This window comes from Geospiza fortis, unplaced genomic scaffold, assembly GCF_000277835.1.
Source record: "Geospiza fortis unplaced genomic scaffold, GeoFor_1.0 scaffold58, whole genome shotgun sequence".
Classification (NCBI taxonomy): domain Eukaryota; kingdom Metazoa; phylum Chordata; class Aves; order Passeriformes; family Thraupidae; genus Geospiza; species Geospiza fortis.
Window position 1 is genome coordinate 1,299,604 of NW_005054359.1, and position 20,294 is coordinate 1,319,897.

General features: G+C 37.7%; 1 protein-coding gene across 1 annotated transcript in view; it reads right to left on the minus strand.

Annotated features, from left to right (window-relative positions):
• Nucleotides 1-12,963: 12,963 nt before the first annotated feature.
• Nucleotides 12,964-20,294, minus strand: part of CUNH5orf22 (chromosome unknown C5orf22 homolog) — a 12,798-nt gene continuing 5,467 nt past the window's right edge. The window contains exons 4-9 of the mRNA XM_005423862.3: nt 18,785-19,244; nt 18,113-18,175; nt 16,995-17,116; nt 16,039-16,105; nt 15,309-15,448; nt 12,964-14,247 (exon numbers count right to left, since the gene is read on the minus strand). Coding sequence (XP_005423919.2) covers nt 14,115-14,247; nt 15,309-15,448; nt 16,039-16,105; nt 16,995-17,116; nt 18,113-18,175; nt 18,785-19,244 — 985 coding nt within the window. The 3' untranslated portion in view covers nt 12,964-14,114. The remainder of the gene's footprint in view (nt 14,248-15,308; nt 15,449-16,038; nt 16,106-16,994; nt 17,117-18,112; nt 18,176-18,784; nt 19,245-20,294) is intronic.

Consider the following 20,294-nt stretch of genomic DNA (forward strand, 5'->3'; position numbering starts at 1 on the left):
TCAAGAGCCAAAAATGTGAAATAAGTTTCAATTACAGGTGTCTGTCCTGGCCAAGAAGAATTTTGAGGTGCGCTTGCAAATAATTATTTTTGTAATAGATAATGATGTATGGAAAGAACTGGATGACAATCAATTCCTCTCAACAGCATTTCACATATATTTTATCTACCTTCAGATTTAAAGCCCGACTGAACATTTGCAAAGTTAAGACAATGAAAAAAGAAACTTTGCCGACATTTTTATTTTACAAGACAAACAGAAGCAAAGACATGTTTTAGACTTATAACTGAAATACGCTGGAATACAACCAAAATACAATTTTTCCCTTGGCCTTCCAACATAATAACAACTGCAGCATACCAGAGATATGTTTTCTGTTGCAAGAAAACATTCAGATAGATTCCATAGAGAATAAATAACCTTTTTCAAACTCTGGTGTTTGTCTCTGACATAAGACCTGTCCTCCTCCATCTGCCCTTAGTGTACTTTATGGTTTTGTCAGGGCTTGCAACTTGGTTTTGTTCAGTCTTTGAAGAATCTTCTGCAAGAGGTGATTTGTTTCCCCCCTGATTCAGATGTCACTACTTAAAATGCATTCTGGTGAACTTTAAATGAGAGCATAACAAATTAAACAAGAGCAGGCCCTAGGCATTTATAATATAAACAGCTGGAAAACTAACTAATATTTTTCCAATTAAAAAAACTCTAGCTCATTAAGTGTGAGGGAAAATTCATTTCGGATTTTCAAATACAACAGGCTACTAAACAGTCAATTAACTTTTGAGTCATGTCTTGTCCTCCAAAGTGAATGTTAATACCACTCTATTACTTGAACACTGTACCTAAGAAAGAACAATCCATTTCATACCTAGTAATCTTTTAATGAGGCCATTTATAGGCCACCGCTAATGCCATGTATATTACATTCCTATGTTCAGTACACCTACTGCCTGCAGCATTGTTTTAAGTTCTGTGCAATAACCAAAAAAATTATTATGCTGCAATAGTGAGAGTGATGGTTACAGATAGTAAACGTGACGTTTCCTTTCACTTTCATATAAACAAATTAACTATTTTACAACTCTTATCCATCACTTACTGCTTTCAGTCCTGCATATTGCAGTTGGTAGACCTCTCAACCTGCAGAGTACACATCTTAAAAAAATGCACTTAGGGATAAGAAATATGGTTTGAAGTGCAGAATGGTTTTTAGTCAGCTGAACCATATGCTTCATTGTAAGGACTAGAATTAAAATGGCTGAAAAATTTTCTAAAATGTACTCAGAAAAAAAAAAAATCCCAGAAGTAGCAGTAAGGAGATGATAATTTTCAAAGAAGCTTTTAAACAGAAAGATACCACGGGTAGAGTTTCATCTCAGATAAACTACTATAAAGTAGACAGTAGCTCCTCGTGGACAGAGGATAAAATTAGATGAAGAAATGTGACACTGTAACTGTGACTGTAGGCTAGAGATCTGCACAGCCAAACTCAGAGTTTGTGGAGACAGTTTTCTGAACTCTGTAGTTTCTCCTTGCTTATGAAAGAGTCATAGAACATCCTGAATTGGAAAGGACCCAAAAGGATAATCAATTCCAACTCCTGAAATGAAGACAGAATGTTAACAGAAAAGGGAAACTTCATAGATTTAAGAGAGGAAGATATTTACACTAATGAAAGGGCATGCACAGAAATGTTGAGATTCCAGATACATACACCATGTAATCTTCAAGAGCAACAGCTGCTGCTTAACTGTTAAGGCAAGATAATGTGTATCACAGATGTTTCATGGATATGCAACAGTGGACAGATATATTTTGAAGAACTTTTTAAGCAGAAAGAAATGAAGAAAACCCTGTTCACCAAAGATAACTGCAGGCAGTTATCATAGCCCTCCTGGCAGGTTTGGTACTGGGAGATCTGAGCCTGAACAGGAATTTTTTTGAGCAACTTTTCCCCAGGCATAGTAAGACAAAAACAACTTCAAAAGATTTTGCTTCAACCCTCCTTCATTTCATTTTTTTGTTTCATGAAACAACAATTGCAGAAGTCATTAATCTCAATCGAGGCTGTAAGGATAGAAATCAGAACCATCCTGAGGGTTTGACACGGTAGCATGGCATTTGGGAACTGCCTCTAGCCTGGGAAATAGCCTTCAGCTCCAGGATGTCTGACTGCTTTTCCTTTGGAGCTAGAGACACTATGCCCGGAGTCAACTCCTATCCACATGGCAGCAAATTCTGACTTAGCCAACATGGCTCCTACTTGCAGCCATGCTCCAAAACTCAGAAAGCATATCACATTTTGGGACAGCATGTACAACCATATAGAGAACAAAATCCATAAAGCGGTTTTGTCTAGGACAAGAACTATGATAATTTATACCTTGGAGAAATCAAAGTTCACTGCTGAATTTAATGCCAATTAAACAGACAATTCACATGCAGCAGCAGCTTTTACAAAAAGAAGAGTGAAAATAGCCCATTTTTAGTTTTTCTCTGCAGTACACTCTTCTTTCTCTATTTCTATAGCCCAAAAGTACATCTTAAAAATGTTATTCCCTTCCATATATTTCTGGAAGGAAAACCCACCTCTACTTTTATTCTTATATTTAATTGCTATAGCTTTTTGCTGGATGTTATACCTTTTCAAACAAGCAACACAGATCTGAATTTCTCTTTCTCTTGTGAAAATTTAATCCTACTCTATCAAGTTTATGGGTTCCAGTAACATTTTTGTACTTGTTCTGTGTCAAAATGTAACGGTAGTTTTAAATTGCTTTTACTTGGAACTGAGCAACAATTGGTAAGCATTAAAGGCACTTTTCTCTTCATCCTGAAGAATAATTTATCTTGGAGAAGAGAATAAGTTGGTACAGTAACTGTAGAATTGAGAAATGCCAGCTTCATTCAACCTGTCTCCACAGGAGAGATTCAGTACAGATGGATTTCAAAATAAGAATGAAAATTAAATGAGTGTTAAAGAGCAATTCACTTTTTGTGTGCAATCTCAAGCTACTCTCCACTCTTATTATTCCTATTTGAATGTAATATGCCGCTGTTATTCTAGTATAATTTTATTCTCAAAAGCATTCATATGAGAACCTCTTGAGCAGTGAACAAAGATAACAAGAACTGTTTAACCTGGAACGTTAAAATTGTGTCTGAAGACGTTACTTCCTGCGGGGACAATTGCCTCAATAAGTGGATACCAGGAGAAATGTTTCCTAGCAAAATGTTTTTACATCATGGCAGTTCTTTCCCAATTCTTGAGCCATTTCAGCTAAACACAGTCTGAACCCGTACTTACACATATTTTTAAAAGTAAGAAAGTTAACATATTTCCTGGTGGTGAGTTTCCTTGTCTGTTTTGGTGGGTTCAAAACTCTCAAAGTTTCACCATTTTACACAGATGCACCAGGATAGATTAATCCAATACAAAATTTCTTGGGACAATGAGGCATCTCCTGGGATCTTTCAAAGAATTCTGGTATACTTAGTGACAGATAATGCTTTCTAAAAACATCCTGAAATTTCACTCAGAATAATCTCCCTTAAATGTATTTCACTGACATTTACATCCAGAAGGAAATGAGCAATGACAGGAAACAAGATGAATATACTTGCTCAAGGTAAGCATCCTAATTTTCAAAAAAATTAAAGAAATTCCAGGTCCCCTAGAAAAGTCTGTAAGACCTAGTAAGTAAAGACTTCAATGTGCAATATATTTTTGCAGACCTGTGGAGGTTTCTGTCTGATGTGAAATAGATATTCTTACCCTCACTCTTATTACTTCACTGGCATTTCAATTCATAGCTTAGGAGCATCTCCTGGACAGCTGTCAGCAGAGGGAAGTAAGACATGGAACTTACATGGGATGTTCCCTTGAACTTCTACTCCACAAACACCCCCTATTCCTTTCCTCCATGACTGCTCTTAATCCATTCTCCACCCAGCCACCCAGACTACATCTTTTCTTGGCATTGCCTCAGCCCACGTGTAGGAATTTGCACTTGGTCCTATTGAACCAACTCTCGTTAGTAATAGGCTAGTTCCTCAAGAAACTTTGGATTAGAGGACCTAACAGTTCTCCCCCTCTTTCGAGGCTCAGTGAAACAACATAATTCTTTCTGTTCGGCGTTTGGGATCTCTTTGTTCCTGAAAGCTCACATAGGGAGAGTCTGGAGTCACACTGGGCTTCCAGGCTGTGTTACTCTGCTATAAACTGTACACTAAAGTGCTTCTGCCTGAGAAGACAGGCATTAAGTACCATTTAACCTCATCAGGAATCAGAAGATTTCATGTACAAAGTCTCTGCATGATTGAAGTTCTCTTACTTCAGAAATAGTGGCCGATCCCCCTAATTAGTGATCAGTAGAAGAGTATATGCCATTGTTCAAGGACATGAAAAGCAGGCAGAGCAATTTATGACCAACAATGATGAAGTAGTACAGGAAATAAAACCTCGCTTAGATATAATTAATATGAGAAAGATCTCAGTGACAAGGGCACAATGCACACATTTTGCAAACAATAGCTCATTTTTCCTTTCTACCAGGGATTTAGCGGTACATGGCATCGAGTGTCTTAACTATCAAATACAGGAAAAAACTTCTGTGAAACAGCTTCATGTTAATTTCCCTCATGGAATAGAATGATAGAATACTTTGGCTTAGGAAGAGCCTTTAAAAACCTTCTAGTTCAACATCCCTGGAAAGACCAGGACACCTTCAACTTGTTCATGTTGCCCAGAGCCACATCCAGTCTGGCCTTGAACTTTTCCTGGCAGGGGGCACCTAAGCAGTGCTCACACAGGGTCAGGGTCTTTTTTGCCCCTCACTGCACTCAACCAGAGAGGAGGCTGACTTTCAAGCAGCTCCTGAGACCCACACCACAGCTTCTTCCCCCTCTTCTGCTTTTCCCTTCTCACTGTGTCATGTGTCCTCTTCATCAACTACCACTTGTTACAGCCACTAAAACCCACTTCTGCCTCACGTAAGTCCCAATTCACCCACTGAACTCCCTGGACCCTCAATTATATGATTTACTCAGCAGAAGAAGAGCTTGGGGCATCTCTTTTGAAAGGTTTGTCTTAATATGCTATTTCCTTTTTATTAGAGAAATGTTAAACTATATACACATTTAATGAAGAGCAAAAAAACTAAAAAGAGAGCTATAACTAGTTACACTGAGCTGGGGAAACAGAAAGCAAAAAATTTATACCCCCTGGGTGAAGCAGCTGTTGCCCTTACAGCAGGTGCTTTAATGACTGCAATTACTTCATACCTGGACATTGCTAAGTGGCACACTGAGCACTGCAAGCAAAAGTAAATGAAGCATTAAGGTAGCCATTGAAAAGCCTTTCATTTCCTCAAGTCAGCAAAGAGGTATAAGATAGCAGAAGACCAAATAAAGTAATTTTATTCACAGATCTAGAAGCTTGCAGATGGCTGAAAGAGAAAAGCCTGACATAAGTTAGCACAACAATTTAATACTCCAGAAGAATAAAAAAAAGATTGTTGTTTTTTTGGGTTTTTTTTGTGATCTCTTCCCATGTTTTGTCTCAGTGTGCAATTAAAAACTAGTGGAAATGAAATTTGCTGTACATACATATTACTGATTACTTAATTTTGTAGGAGGCAATGTCCAGCCCTTTTAAATTTCTTGAAGTCCCAGGTTTCACTTTGCAAGGAAAATTGGTGAGAAAGCCTTTAGCAGCTGTTTTATTTGCCAATAAAATAGTCTTATAAAGTAAAACAGTGGTTCAATTTACAAAAGGATCATGCTGGTCGTGACCTTCATTTAACCCATAGAAAATAACTTGTCTTCAGTAAAGAGCTGATTCAGATGGTTTTGCCTTTGCTGCTGCTGTTGCTAAAATGCCCAAGATTCTCCTCAGACAGTAAGACAATTTATTCTCAATCTCCAGCAATGTGAAACTCATCAATTTCAGATTACCTGGAAAACACTGTGTAAGAGCCCACATTTTTTTTTCTATCATCTCTCTATCCAATTGTTAGGAAAACCTCCAAACCTAGTAAAAGTATATTCACAGATAAGTGTCATCAAGGCATGTATTTTCCACAGGCTCAGTGTTGCATGGAAATGTCTTATCTTGGGCAACCTGTGTTTCAGAGAACAGCTGTGTTGTTGCTGATCTTGACCTTAACTGTGTTTTCCCGCTGCAGATGCTCTGGAACTGTCTTTGGTTCCAAAATACTCTGGTTTGCTGATCCATGAATTTCCCTTTCACCTCTGCTAATCTACCCTAGAATTTACTGGAAGATCAAAAGAGCCAGCCAGCACTCATCTGGGGAAAGGGAAGATGGAGAACAATAGTCACGCTCAGTCCCACCATATGGTGGTGACAGATGTCTCATTCCTTTAGAAGGCTACACATTTTTGAGAACTTCTCTAGTTCTGCTACAGACCAAATTGTTTCTCTTGGTCTTCCATCTATGCATGAGCAGGGTTTAAAGTGTTAATTCACATCCTTTCACATGATGATTTATTACACAGGGCAGGTAAGTAGGTCTGTCATTGTCTTTTCTTTCCAGGACTGGAGAATCACCACCAATATCCTTTGTTGTCCTGAAATCTTCCTCAGTTTATAATGTAATTTAAGATTCCAGACTAAAACTGGGATTATTTTTCTGCCTCATCAAATATCAATGTGACTTGTGTGTGTGACTACATAGAATTCTTGCTCCTGAGAAAACATAGAAAACTGTTTTGCCAGAAATTTCTTCTCAGGCTTATGCTTTGAAACTGGAAAATCAGTTTTCCCAACGTGCCAAATACAAATAACATATTGTTTTCACTTTGTGTTTCATTTGACATTCTTATAATCTAAAGAAAACAAATAAGTTTTCCCTCTCTATAGCTATCATTGTTTAAAAAGAAATACGTATACAACTTAACCTTTATCAGCAGACTGATTGCATCTAGTATTATTCCAGCCTCAGGAAATACATAATTCTGAAAATCAAAATTGTACCATCAAAGCATAGCCACAGCATTGGTCCTACTGGCCATGGGGAGAACTCTAAGAGCATAAACAAATTTGAGATAATGTCAAAGGTACTTAGTCATCATCTTTCATAAACAATTTACTAGATCCTGTGTTTTCATTGCTAAATCACAAATACAAAGAACCACAGACACAAAAATTTTGTAGTTACAAACATGACAAATAGTGGCATTACATTTCCCTCTTCCTTTTCTCCTCTACTCAGTGGAACACTCACTGTGATTGCGAAGGTTCAGTGAAGTATAGGTTGATGAAGATTGATGTATGTTTAAAATTAGTCTTAATAAAAGATGCACTGCTGTGCACTGTATCATTACAGATTGTGAGTACAGTTGCAGGTGCACACTGATGTACTCATGAGGGATTACATTGTACAGATTCCAGCTATGGAATTTAGCTACAGATTCTTCTAGGACCAGAGACCAATAAGCTGTTGATAACTCTTTAAAATGCTTTCTATGGCCAAATATCTAAAGACATTGATGACCTACTTGTCATACCTACCCTAGGTTTACAAGTTAAATTGCATATTTACTTGTCTTAATTGATTAGTAATATGTCACACAATACAATGATAATTTTCTTTGTATACCTAGGTATAAAAAGAGCTGCCACTTGCCCATGACAGGATGGGAAGGAGAATATGGAAAAAAAATTTAAAATCCTGTGTTGAGATAAAAACAGTTTAATAATTATAACAAAGGAATATAATGATGTTAATAATAATAATGATTATCATAAAAACAATAATACTAAAGGAGAGGAAGAGAGAGAGCTAAAACCCAATTGAAACAAATTATACACAATCCAATTGCTCAGCAGCTGCTAGCTGATACCCAGCCTGTCCCTGAGCATCAATCAGACTCTTTTCTGTGTAATTCCTCCAGTTTATATCCTAGGCATGACATTCTGTGTTATGGAACAACCCTTTGGCCATTTCAGGTCAGCTGTCCCAGGCATACTCTTATTCTTAGCTACTGTTAGGATTTTTTTAAAATATATTTTTCTTCTGAAGTATGCAAGTTGTAACATTTTGATCTTAATTAATACACTAAATTTTTCAGATGAAAATACTTATATTCATATATTTCTTTAATAATACAAAAAATTAGACTCCACATTGAAGCAAATACATTTAAAACATAAACAATGTTGACCGACCCAGTATGAAAAATTTTACAGATTAATAAAATTACAGATAAAAATGCAAAAGTTTCATTATTGCCAGTGAATCAAAGAAGAGGTGAATTTTTCTAGTTACCTAAACAATAATTACCAATTATTAATTATAAAATTAGGCACCAAAAATAAGACTACCAACTAAAAAAGAGAGAAATGGAAATTTGAAGCAGTATCTTTGTCAGGTTGGGAAAAGATGTAAGACACAAAAGAAAGAGATTATAGATCACATTTATATTTGGAATTTTCTCCTAAAAAATCTTTAAGTAAGCAGACTCTCTTCTGTTTCCAGTCACTTTTCAAACATTTATTGGCCTGTGGCAGGCACTTACCAGGATTTCCTCAGAAACCTGATGAATCATGGGCAGCAGCAAAAATAAACATACTAGTGGGAATTCATCCCCAATAGCATTCAGTGCTTCAAAAGTGTTTCTTCAAGTGTTTCTTCTCCATGAGGCCAGTCCCTGGTATTTTGTTCACTGAATGGTCCTTCATTTCAGCTGTTGGACCTAATTATGAGGATATTTTGGCTACAGGCTTAAGCAGCATAGCTGTATAAATAGTTTCGTAGTAAGACTTTTTGTTTGATGATTTTAGTGTCACTCTGCATTGTGCACAAGGTTATGGTTTAAAGAATGAGACATTCAGGGCATAGATGTGTTTTGTGCCTTAAGTGTTTTTAAAGTTTAGTATTGATCTGCTGTCTAGAGTGAGAAAATATCAAAAGAATTAAAGGCTTAGAAGGAAAAAAGGAGAGAACCAAGGCAAGGAAGTAGATCTAAAAAATCCAAGAATGAGTAGCTGGGAGTGGAGGGAATAGAGTTTTGTGACTAGAATTGCTAGCCTCCTTGAAATCTGAGAAACAGGGAGAAAAGGGAACTACTTCTGGATTCCTGAACTGTCTAATGATACATGAAGTGACTTATTAGAAAAGAAGCAGCATCCATAACCTCACCAAAGGCAGAACTTTTAATCTGCAGATTTCATTCTGTCAAATTTCCTATAAAAACCAGAGTACCATATGTATTTTATAAATGTATTTAACAAATGTATTTCTATTACTGCAACTTATAAACAAGGAAACTAAAAGCCTTATCAGTGAAGAATTTTTGTCTGACATGATATTCTTACATTCACTAACACTTTTGGACTATCTGGGAAATGGACGTCACTAATGCATCAGCTTTTGACTTGTACTTCTAAGGAACTTTTATGAGCTAGCTTTTAGCAGCGCCATATTAATTGAAATAAAATAGCACCTAGAGGTACAGAAACAAAAATGCATACATATTCTGACTTTAGTTACAGACTTACCTAAAACGCCACTTAAAAATAAATAAATAAATCAGGATTTACTGAGGAGGATCAGCCAGGTCTCATTTTAATGACTGGCCTAGAGCTAAGGCAGGGAGTAATTCAGAGTTCAGTGGTCTTACTGGAACAAGGGGCATCGAGTCTGGGCAACCGGAATTACACGAATGATATCAGACATTCAGTGTTAGTAGGAATTGGGTAGCTGGCGACTTGTACGTAGAGTGAGAAAATAAATAAAGTTGAAGTAAAAAGAAGAAATTCCCAAGGCAGGCTTTGATACATTAAAGTCAGGGATTGAGTTAGCTTGGCCGTTAGTATTCAGAGCTGAGCAAAATCAAGCAGTGGGGAAGGACCACCTAGTGCAGGGCACAATGTTCCAGGAGGCTTTTGTACACCTTGGAGTCTTATTAAATTTGTGTTGTCCAAAACATGTTTAGAAGCAATTACAAGAAAGGCTGGAAGAGATGTTGGGTAGCAAGGAGTACAAAGGATATAAACACTAGAAAATAATGTAGTACAGTGATATTCAGTATAATATTTGTATTAGTAACTCTGCTGGGAGATATTTATTGACTGTACATTGTGACACCGTACATTAAATAAATATAAGATTTAGTATTGCCTAGGGCAGGCAAGAGATGGACATATTTTAGACTTGTTTTGAGACATCTAGCCCTAAGTTTGCAATGGACCTCATTCTGTAAAGCAGTGAAAGACAAACACAAATTAGTACTTATTTGTTTTGCCAAGGACTTTGAGTAAAATGGTATGCTAACAATTCTGCTAAAGGCATGAAATCCCTAAGAATGCAGCCCAGCAGACATATCTTCCACACAGCAATCCCCTGTGGTAGAAGATATGCAAAACCATCGGGACATTCATGGAAGCTGCTGAAAATACATAACTAGCATTCAGCAAGGGAAGGCTGGAATGATTTTCTCTCTCCAGTAAGATGGCTCCTTCCTTGAGAGGGTAAGTATCCCTGTTTGAAATTATTTAAGCTCAAAGGAAATTGCAATAAAACTGTAAAAATAATACCCAAGCACTACACAAAACCAGACAAAAATTCAGACCAGAGCCACTTCTTGAATGCTTGGGACTACAGTGAGTAAAGCTTTCTTTTGCAGCTGAGAGCTCCCTTATCTGAGAGAGGGGGGAGTTGGGAGTCCCTTTAAGTCTGTGGGGACATGAGCACCAGTGAAGGGACCCAGCACCTTCCATAGCTGTGCTTGTGACAGAGAGGCAGGGCAGACAGGGGTTCAAAGCCTCAAAGGCAAGTAAGGAATAAAAAAAGCTTTGGGGAGCTGATATGATTCTCCCTTGGGGTCATTGTAAAACTAAGCCAGACTGCCTCTCTCCCAGGACTGGTCTGTGGCTGAACCTGATGATAGTGAGGGAATTTGTGCCAAAGCAGGAGCTGGGACTGGATTGACTGGGTCCCTGACTATTTACACTGGGGGTGGGAGCTGCACCTCTGCTATGAGGACAGAGGATTTCCTCTTGCAAGAGACATTGAAAGCTTAAGGCAGGAAATGAATGTCTTTCATTCTTCCTTCTGAGAGTGGTTGGGACTTACAAAGGGTTTGTGGCACTGATGGGGACAACAGGTGCCATCAAGCATGACAGGAGGGGACCTTCCAGTGCTGTTCCTTGGATGTTCCTTAGATAAGGAGAAAGCACCCATATTCTGGGTCTCCTAGAAATAGTTATAGAACTGTTTAGGTTGGAAAATACCTCTAAAATCTTTGAGTCAAATCATTAATCCTGCACTGCCAAGTTCACCACTAAACCATAGCCCACAGATGTAGATCTTTTAGATGCCTCCAGGGAAGGGTCTCATCCCCCAAGACTGATCTTGCAGGAGAAGTATCTTCTTCATCCTCAATAGCAGCAGAAAGAAGATATTTATGGAGTTGACTCTTCAGCCCTCACAGTCCAGCTCTGACCAAGTCTAGGGTGACTGACTCACAGCATCATTACCAACAGACAAGAAGGGACAGAGCCGCCACAGACACCGAGACAGAAGCTCCAAGGAGGGGAAAAAATGGTAACAGAGAACACAGTAACCTCCACCATCTGACTCATCCCCTGTTCATTCTTCTTGGAAAAGCTCATTTTGTTCCACAGTGACAAGCTGGGAATCCACAGTGCAGCTGGGGTGCAGAGCTGATGATGCACAGGGAAGGCAGAGGCTGCTCAGCATATGTGGTTTAAGGCCCTATTTCATTCTGCACACAAATGTGCGTGTGTGGTTGCTCAGGTTGATGGTGCATCGCAATAACCCATTGGTTCTCTGGGCTTTATATGGGTCCAAATCCAGCCGAGCCACGATTACAACAGGACTATCTCCACCACTGAGGAATATCTGCAAATGCCCTCCAAAGTGGGCATCCTTACTCCTCCATGCTGCCAACGAGAGCAGCAGAGCACGCAGAGGCAGACACAAGAGACAATATGAAGCTGCTGACTTAGTGCTGCTATGCTAATATCCTCAGGTGGGTTTATTTCTAATGGGCCTTCATGTCCCATCCTTGCAGTACTGTTTAGAGGAGTTATGCACTGTGATTTCACTGTCTTGTTCTGCATAATACATTATTCTGAAATAAGCTGAGAGGAAAATGAAGCAGACACAGGGAATGGAGGGTTTGTGCACCTGATTAATAGAGAAGCCCTAGAGGGCAAAAGTAAGAAATAAGAGACACCTGTTTCTGGCTTGGCTTGATTACTTTTCATCAAAGTAAAAAAACCCCTTGCAAATGTCCTTAATGTAGAAATTAATGTTTCGTTATTATGTGAGACTGGCATTTTCTGGCATATACACAGACTGTTAGTCAGAGATTTCAGGTGATAACAATTTGACATTCATAAACAAAAACTATGCTTGAAAGGAAGATTTCTTTATTAAATTGGAAAACAAATAGACAATTCAGGATGTTCTTTTGATTCTGCAAAACTGTGAACACGTGTGCATGAAGCAGCATAGGCAGGGCACAGGAACAACCACAAGACCACAGATAAAATGCAAAGAAGGAAGTTTAATTTTGTTACCTCGCCAAATAAGGCACCCCGAAGCAGCATTCAGGCAGAGATGCAGGCACTGTTGGGTTTGGTCCATACTAAAAGTTCCCCCACTTGGATCCCTCAGCCCTGGCTGCCAGGCAGCATTTTGCCCTCCCTTGCCCAGGCTTTGCCCAAGGAAAATGGGTTCTCACCTGCCCACCCAAGAGGGGCTCAGCCATGCCCTACATGGGTTTTTTGTTTTCTACAACCTTATGAAAAACCCAGCATGACTTTAAAAAAACCCAGTCTTTCCACAAGCAGCATATAATCTGATTGCACTTCAATGCTGTATGCAATGTATGGCTGTTTATAATTGATGAAGTATTAAGGATATTGGCTCCAAGGCTCCTTGTGACAGACACATCACAAAACCACAAATAAAATGGATCTATGGTCATGGAATTTATTCTACTAGAACAAATATTTTAAAGGAATGATTTATTTACAATCTATAATATAGTCATTTTTACCAACAACAGAAGTAGTAAAAAATTCCAAAAGTGCACAAACTCTCTGTAAAGGAAAGAGTAAAGTTAGCAAATGAACTGTTACTTCAGAAGAAATTACAAGCAAAATTTATTCATAATAGAAGACCATATTCTAGGTAGCATTTTCTTTCCTGTTTCAGTTTCATTCCAAATAAATCCTGTGGGTTTTTTTCCTCTGACAGTGCCAGTTTTCTCTGTAACTATATTGATTTCTGAATTAAGTAGTTCTAAAACTGTTATTTCCTAAATAGCAATACTGAAATGAGTCAAAACCTGGTACAGAATGTTTTGCTGCTGACTTCAATGAAGCAAAATCTTTGTTTCTGAAGAAGCCATCAATTCCTCACAGAATTTAAAACATAAAAGCATGCACAAGCACACATACTTTTTATCCTCAAAATAATGAAAAGTGAAATTATCAAGCCCAATGTTTGTACATTAGGGGTATTATCTAAGCCACCAATAAAATACTCTAAGGCAAAATAAGACATTAGTGAAACAGAAAATAAACATAAATTATATTCTGTGGATGGGGCAGAAGCCATGAGCTGCTCTAGAGAAATGAGGGTGTCATGTCAGCACAACAGATAGGAAAGATCACTACACAGACCAACAGTTTTAAGGGCATTTTTAAGATCAGTTTTTAAAAGACATAATAAAACTCAGGAGCAAATCTGTTACCAAATTACAAAAAACATACATAATAGAAAACCATTTTAAGAAATGATATATATATTTTTATTTTTTTTACAGACACAAAGAAATGGGACAAGACCCCTCAATTTATACACAAAAAGTCATTTCTCTTGCACCAATTTTAAGAAACAAGACAGTAAAAATAATAATTACAGCACTAATCTGAACAAAGCCAAACAGGTAACAGTTCAGATGCAGCCATGGAGAAAGCAATGCGACTCAAACCCTAGCTGGGTCAGCTTGAGTTCTAGTGCCACCTGCTGTAATAACAGCAGTCCTCCCCTTGCAATCACAGCTAATGAACAATTTAAATTAATCCTCTGCATTAGACAGCAACACACGAATAAAGGTCATGAAGAAGATGAAGTGCTTGAGTAATCTAAATGCACATCCAGTGAGCCATACACTGAAAGTAGTAAATCGAGAACCTTGTCTTGAATGATGTCAACCTGCTCTGAAGGGCAGTAGTCATCCAAACTTGATCTGTAAAAAACAAAAAAATCATGGGAATACAGATAACGCAGCCATAACCAGATTGTGTACTCCTGCAATGCTCTGTGGCTAGGCTGAAGCTTCTTTCAAACTGTGGCAAGTTTTGCGTCCCAGTATCCCTTTGAAGCACAGTGCTGTGCTTCTTATCAGTACATGTTAAGTTTAATAGAAAGTCTGCAGCAGATCAGGAACACAATCTAATCTTTCGTGTTCTGCTCTCTTCCTGAACACCCTGGCAGTCAAAGTTCAAGCAAATTATCTAATTAAAGGACACACAGAAAATTTAGATTAAGAAAATGAAATGCTACTGGTAAAGTAGGCAAGAAGACTTGAAAAACATCTTCACAATACCTGGCATAGAGAATTTTTTACAGCATCTATTCATGAACTTCAAACAGATACTAGTAAAAACTGGCTTCCTGAATTTTTTATCTGTTAAGATCTACAGAGAAGATTCTGGTTTCTCCATAGCAGTGGATAATAACCCTGCGATTGGTCCAGGAAATAGTGTTTTTTTCTATTGCAGGCATTAGCCATACTAGTTCTTGCTGCTAAAACCAGTTTCCTTTCAGCTTCTGCTATTGTTGCTGGCGCTTTAAGAGCACAATTAGTATTTCCGACTGATTAAATTGTAATAATTTGTCAAGAGGCACTTGGTCTTAGATTTTTTCAGGATAGTTCTCTGGTTCTCCTAGGTCCCTGGCTTCAAACTGCATTCTGTTATGCTAAGTAAAATCTTTACAGTCCTGGAAGCCTAACTTTTACCCCATAATAAAGTTTTACTAGAACTTTGAAGAATATAAATATCTTTTAGTCTGCTAGATGAAAACTCATTCCAGCAAAAGTTTCACTGAAAGAAGAAATCCTATCTGTAATACAATAACCCCTAGAGCAAGAGAGTAAGGAAGGTGGGATTTCAGCCCAAGCCAGCTTTGCCCTAATTAGCTCAAGTAACACAAGCAGAAACAGAACTAGTGCTCTGCTGACAGGATCATTTAGCTTCATAAGCATAGTCTGGACATTTTGAAGTGAAAATATCTGCACAGTCTCACCGAGCAACTGTCACCAGTGTGGGTTTGGGCAGATCTGTCAGGAGAACTTTAATGGATTGTATAAGGCCTTCAATCTCGTCTTCAGTGCTAACATGGTGAGGAAGCTCCACATAATCACAGGTCAGACCAGCTTGATGGACCTGTGGGTAAATTAAAGAGGGATTTCATTTCTGTTAATGAATTATAGATACAGCTTATGCATGTAGAAAGTCTTAAGGATACCATCCCTAGCCCATCAGGTAACTTGTACCTCTTCACACAGGAAGGTTTTCCCCCAGGTTGTTCTTTAAACAAGTAAAATTCTGGAGGTTGTATGGATTGTTATCTCCAGTAGACTGTAACTCTTCTTATGAATTCAGAGTATGCTGCAGCCCTTGAAAGATGATATAGCTCTGATATGTTATAAAGAGGTACCATATTTTAAGTTCTACAAAGGAGACCAACAGACTGGTGAAATTTAGCCTCCACTCACAGGATGCAGCCCAAGACATCACAGTCCTGGGAGATCACACCAAAGTTCCCTAAATATAGACAGACAAGCAGGCTAGAATTTTAGCAGCTTTAAAAGGAAAAGCTGGTCTAAGTAATAAGACATAAAACCTGAGGAAAATTACCAAAATCACAGGAAGTTCTGAATCAAGAAGCAAGTCTGAAAGGAAGTATGACTCTCTCCTTCTCTGCTGAAGCTATGCTTTTGACATCTGTCTGTTTTCTGTTTTTTGTCACCTACCATTTCATAGTCTGGGCTTTCCATCCTGGTTTTCAAACTGTGAACTAGTTGAACAAGTGGCTTCATTCTGGAGTTAAAACAAAACCAAAATTTGTTGCAAACAGTTGGAAACATTTATATCCCTAAAATGACTAGAAAAAAAAAAGGTGAGGAAAAAAGAAGGAAGTAGAAATGATGGCCTAGGATTTCAAAAGGAAATTTGCTCCTCTGTCATCTTGCACTTGCAAAAACAGAAATTATCAGTATTATTGTAGTGTTTCACCAGGCCTTTCTTACAAAGCCCCTATATTTATACCTGCCTCTGGCAAGTCTTCCTTATGCTTCTTTTAGGGTATATCTGAAGAGAAGCTGTTGCAGCTCAAAGGTCATATGAACTTTATAGAAAATACTTCTTGCCACTGTTACAGACGTCATACAGTAACTGCTGCATTTGATGTGGAAAATGACTGATTTTCCTACCAAGGAAAAGCTCAGACTTTCCCGGTCTCTTTTCACCTGAAAACTTTTCATGCAAAAACATCTAGTTTAAAAGCAGAGTGATGCAGTTCAGATGTTTAGTGGAGACTGTTTCTCAGCTACAGTTCCATTAATTTCCATTTTCCAAAGAAAGCAGAACCTTTGGAAGCACTAAAGAACTGCTTCTCCATGTCCTCCTTGGTTTGTTGCCTTTTTTGAGAGCTGTGCTACACATTGATGACCAAGGTTTTAGTCACCAAATATGCCTCCATCCATAGACAACAAAACTTGCATGAAGCTGTACAAGACTGAGCTTCCAAAGCTTACAATAGTACTGAAGAGAGTAGACTGCCTTTCCTCTTGTTTTGTATCTTTCTCCTCTAGGACTAAAGAAAAAAGCATATACTTGCAGAGATCCTATCCTTCTCCCTTATCAAAATAATGGACTAATCAGTTCTCAAACTTCTATTTGCAATTTAGACCTCTTAGAAACCTCCTACCCAGGATATGAAGCCCATTTCTGTAGGGTTTCTTCGTCATCAGTGTCACACAAATCCGCAAATGCTGCTTCCAGATCTTCCAGCTGATGAACGCGGTTTTCAACACAATCCAGCAAGTCTTCCTTTAAATAAGCATACACAAAAGTATGTTAGGGACAAAAAAGAGCTAAGAACATCATGACTTGTCCTACGATTTAATTTCTGTAAAGATTGACCTACTGGAAGTGGGAATTAGAAACAACCGATTCATTCCTACAGCACATCTTTTCAAGAGGATCATAACAAATGCCTGCAGAAACTGTTACACCTTCAGAATAAATCATCTCACTTTGTTCTGGTTTTCCCACTACAAATTTAAAAAAGCCACCTTTTAAATCTGTACCTGTTTTTATTCCTGATTAACTAAGAAATATAAAAATCAATCTGCCAATATTCAACATATCTTTATTTCTTTATTCACACATATTAATTAGGTTTCATTTATTTGTGATAATTAAATGTGCTGCATCTCTCAGTATTAGTGCTCAGATGAGATTATGAAAGCCAGTATTTCCACGTTTTAGAAGCATACAGCACTTAAAATTAAATGCACATTACAGTACTTTTTTGCCAGTACAGCATAATTCCATCCTTTCCACATCTGAACAAAAAGGTAAAATACCAATTACACATTCATCACAGCTCTGACTATCAAGAAAGAGCAACAAGGGAAGGAATGGGAGAGCCTGGAGGGAGGTATAAAAAAAAAAAAGAAAAAAAGAACCAGCCGCCAAAAAACCAAAGAAGAAACACCCCACCTAATCCCTGTTAAACCATAAAAAGAACAAGTTTGCCAGTGACTTATTAGGTTTTCATTCCTTCCATGCCAATTACCATTTTGTTTACAGAAACAATTTTTCACACTCATACTAAATACTTATGCAATTCATATATTCAATCAAAACATTTAATAGAAAAAAAATTCTAAGATGCTGCTGATTAGCATTTGGCTGCACAGCTTAATGTGAGACCACTTCATTAAGCACCTTTGATAGGTTCCTTCCTGTTGTTGTAACTCATTTTCATTGGGGAAATAAAAAGAATCATTCCTTCATATGTTCCACAAGGTAGCATCATACCTCTGTTGCATTTTTATGTGGTTTCTTGAAATTGTACAACTCTTGCAAAAGCTCATATTCTGTCTTTGAAAAAGAAAAAAAACAGTAAGAAAATGACTTCAAATGAGAAACCCAATCCTCAAAGCCTTCAAAAAAAGATCATGTCCCTACTCTAGTATGGCAGACAATAATGAGAATAACAGCCTTTCATCAGGACAAGCTACCACTCTTTGGATAATCAACACTACTGTGCCTTTTGAAAGGCAGTCTCCTGATACCATCATGGCTTTCTAAGCACAGGTTATAGAGGGTAAAAAATGACAAAGGCTCTCATCTCCCCGATGAATATTGCTGTGGGTATTTGGAAGGTAATCTCTGGGAACTCAAGCATAGCTTTTATGTCCCAAGCAGAGAGCAGAAGTTGAGTATACCTTTGAGTTTGAACATACACTCAATATTGATACCAAGTGTAAGAAACTCCCCCTATTTGGTGGTTGAAATTTTTTACCATATACACTCCCTTAGAAATATTTCTTTAAAATAGAAATATCTTTTTAAAATGTTACCATGAATCATTAACCATGATCAGCTAATCTGCTAATTTAGCTTAGATGAGAGTTTCTCCATAGACATAAATATTAGGGCTGGGACTCTTTTGTGAGTGGTACGAGGCTACTCAATTTCCATACTTACCTGTGTGTACATTTCTTTAAATGGATTTTTAACTGAAAAAAAATCTAAGTCGATGTCCAAAACATATGCATCTCCTTTCTGCAGTACTTGGCAGACATCTTTAGCAATGTCCCTTATTGGGCATTCACTGTTTTTAAGACAGCTTGAAGCTGAGCCCTCTGCCAAAGTTTCTGCCCCATTCAGGGCACCTGCATTTTGTATTTCCTTTTTCTTCACACTCTGGGTGATGTGATCAAAGTCACCAGGAGCCACTGAAGAGGCAGAAGTGGCACTTGCTGTGTCATGTGTATTTAGCTTCAGTCTTTTAGCAGATGCTACTTCACCATTTCCTTCACGGCTGTTTGATGATTCAGTAGGATTGATGAGAATGACGTGCAAATTTAAAGGCTTCTGGTTTTCCAGCTGATCAGCAGGAACATAAAGACCATCACTTAAGAAGTAATTATCTGTGCCTGTAACCCTACAATTGACAATAAATCCCAGTTAATACACATCTTGGCAAAGAGCTTAGGCAAAAGCATTTTATACTTTAGGGACCCAGAGAAGAATGAATAGATGTTTGATGGCTAATGAAAGCCATAAAACTGTGTAGACAAAATTATTTCTTTTAATCCTCAGGTTTAAATTATGTTAAAGTTTTTTCTACTTCTTTATTGTGGAATATATTAAAATTCACTCTATATTTATTATGATAGCCCTACAAAGTTTTAATGGATAAGAAAAAGATAATGCCTTATGTGCTACTAAGATTAATTTGAAATTGAATTGCATTTTAAAGACAACATCCAGAATTGACAAGATACTATGGCACATAAGATAGCAAAGCTATGGATATTTTGTCTTGTTTTGTAATTTTCTGGGAAAATTATGATAGTTGGTTTTGCAAAGTGCCCTGAAATGCACTTTCATAAGTAAATATTTACTCAGTGAAAGTACAATATTATACATTCATAAGGAGAATTTAACTTTTTTTTACCCCACCACATTCCCTAAGTGACAAACATGGTAACTAGAGGATAAATAGCTAACTATCAATTGAATACACTTAAAAAAACCCACAAAACTACTAACCAACCAAAAGCAACACTAAAACTTTTGCTTACAGTGAAAATTTAAAGAACAGGATTTTCAACCTATACTGCAGTACATTAAGCCTTTATCATCATAAACTCAAATTAGAAATGAGACTAAGAAGTGTGAACTGCTCGCTTGTGGTAAGGCCTCATTTGAATACAGGGCATCACCATCAATCAACCACAAAGACAAATCATTTCCTAAGCAGGAGAAATTTGAAGTTCAGTTCCCCAGTGTCTTGTGGATGGATTACCCTCAGTTTGTCAAGGTCAGGGGCTGGATTACAACCCCATCTTGTTGACTAGGCAATCACAGCACATCTTCCCAGAAATTCTGCAGGGTCACCATGAGCTAATAGTACGTTAGTGTCCCCTAATGATGAGGCTGTATCTATTGCTTATCCATCTCTCGTCATCAAAACTTTTAGGACATTTGT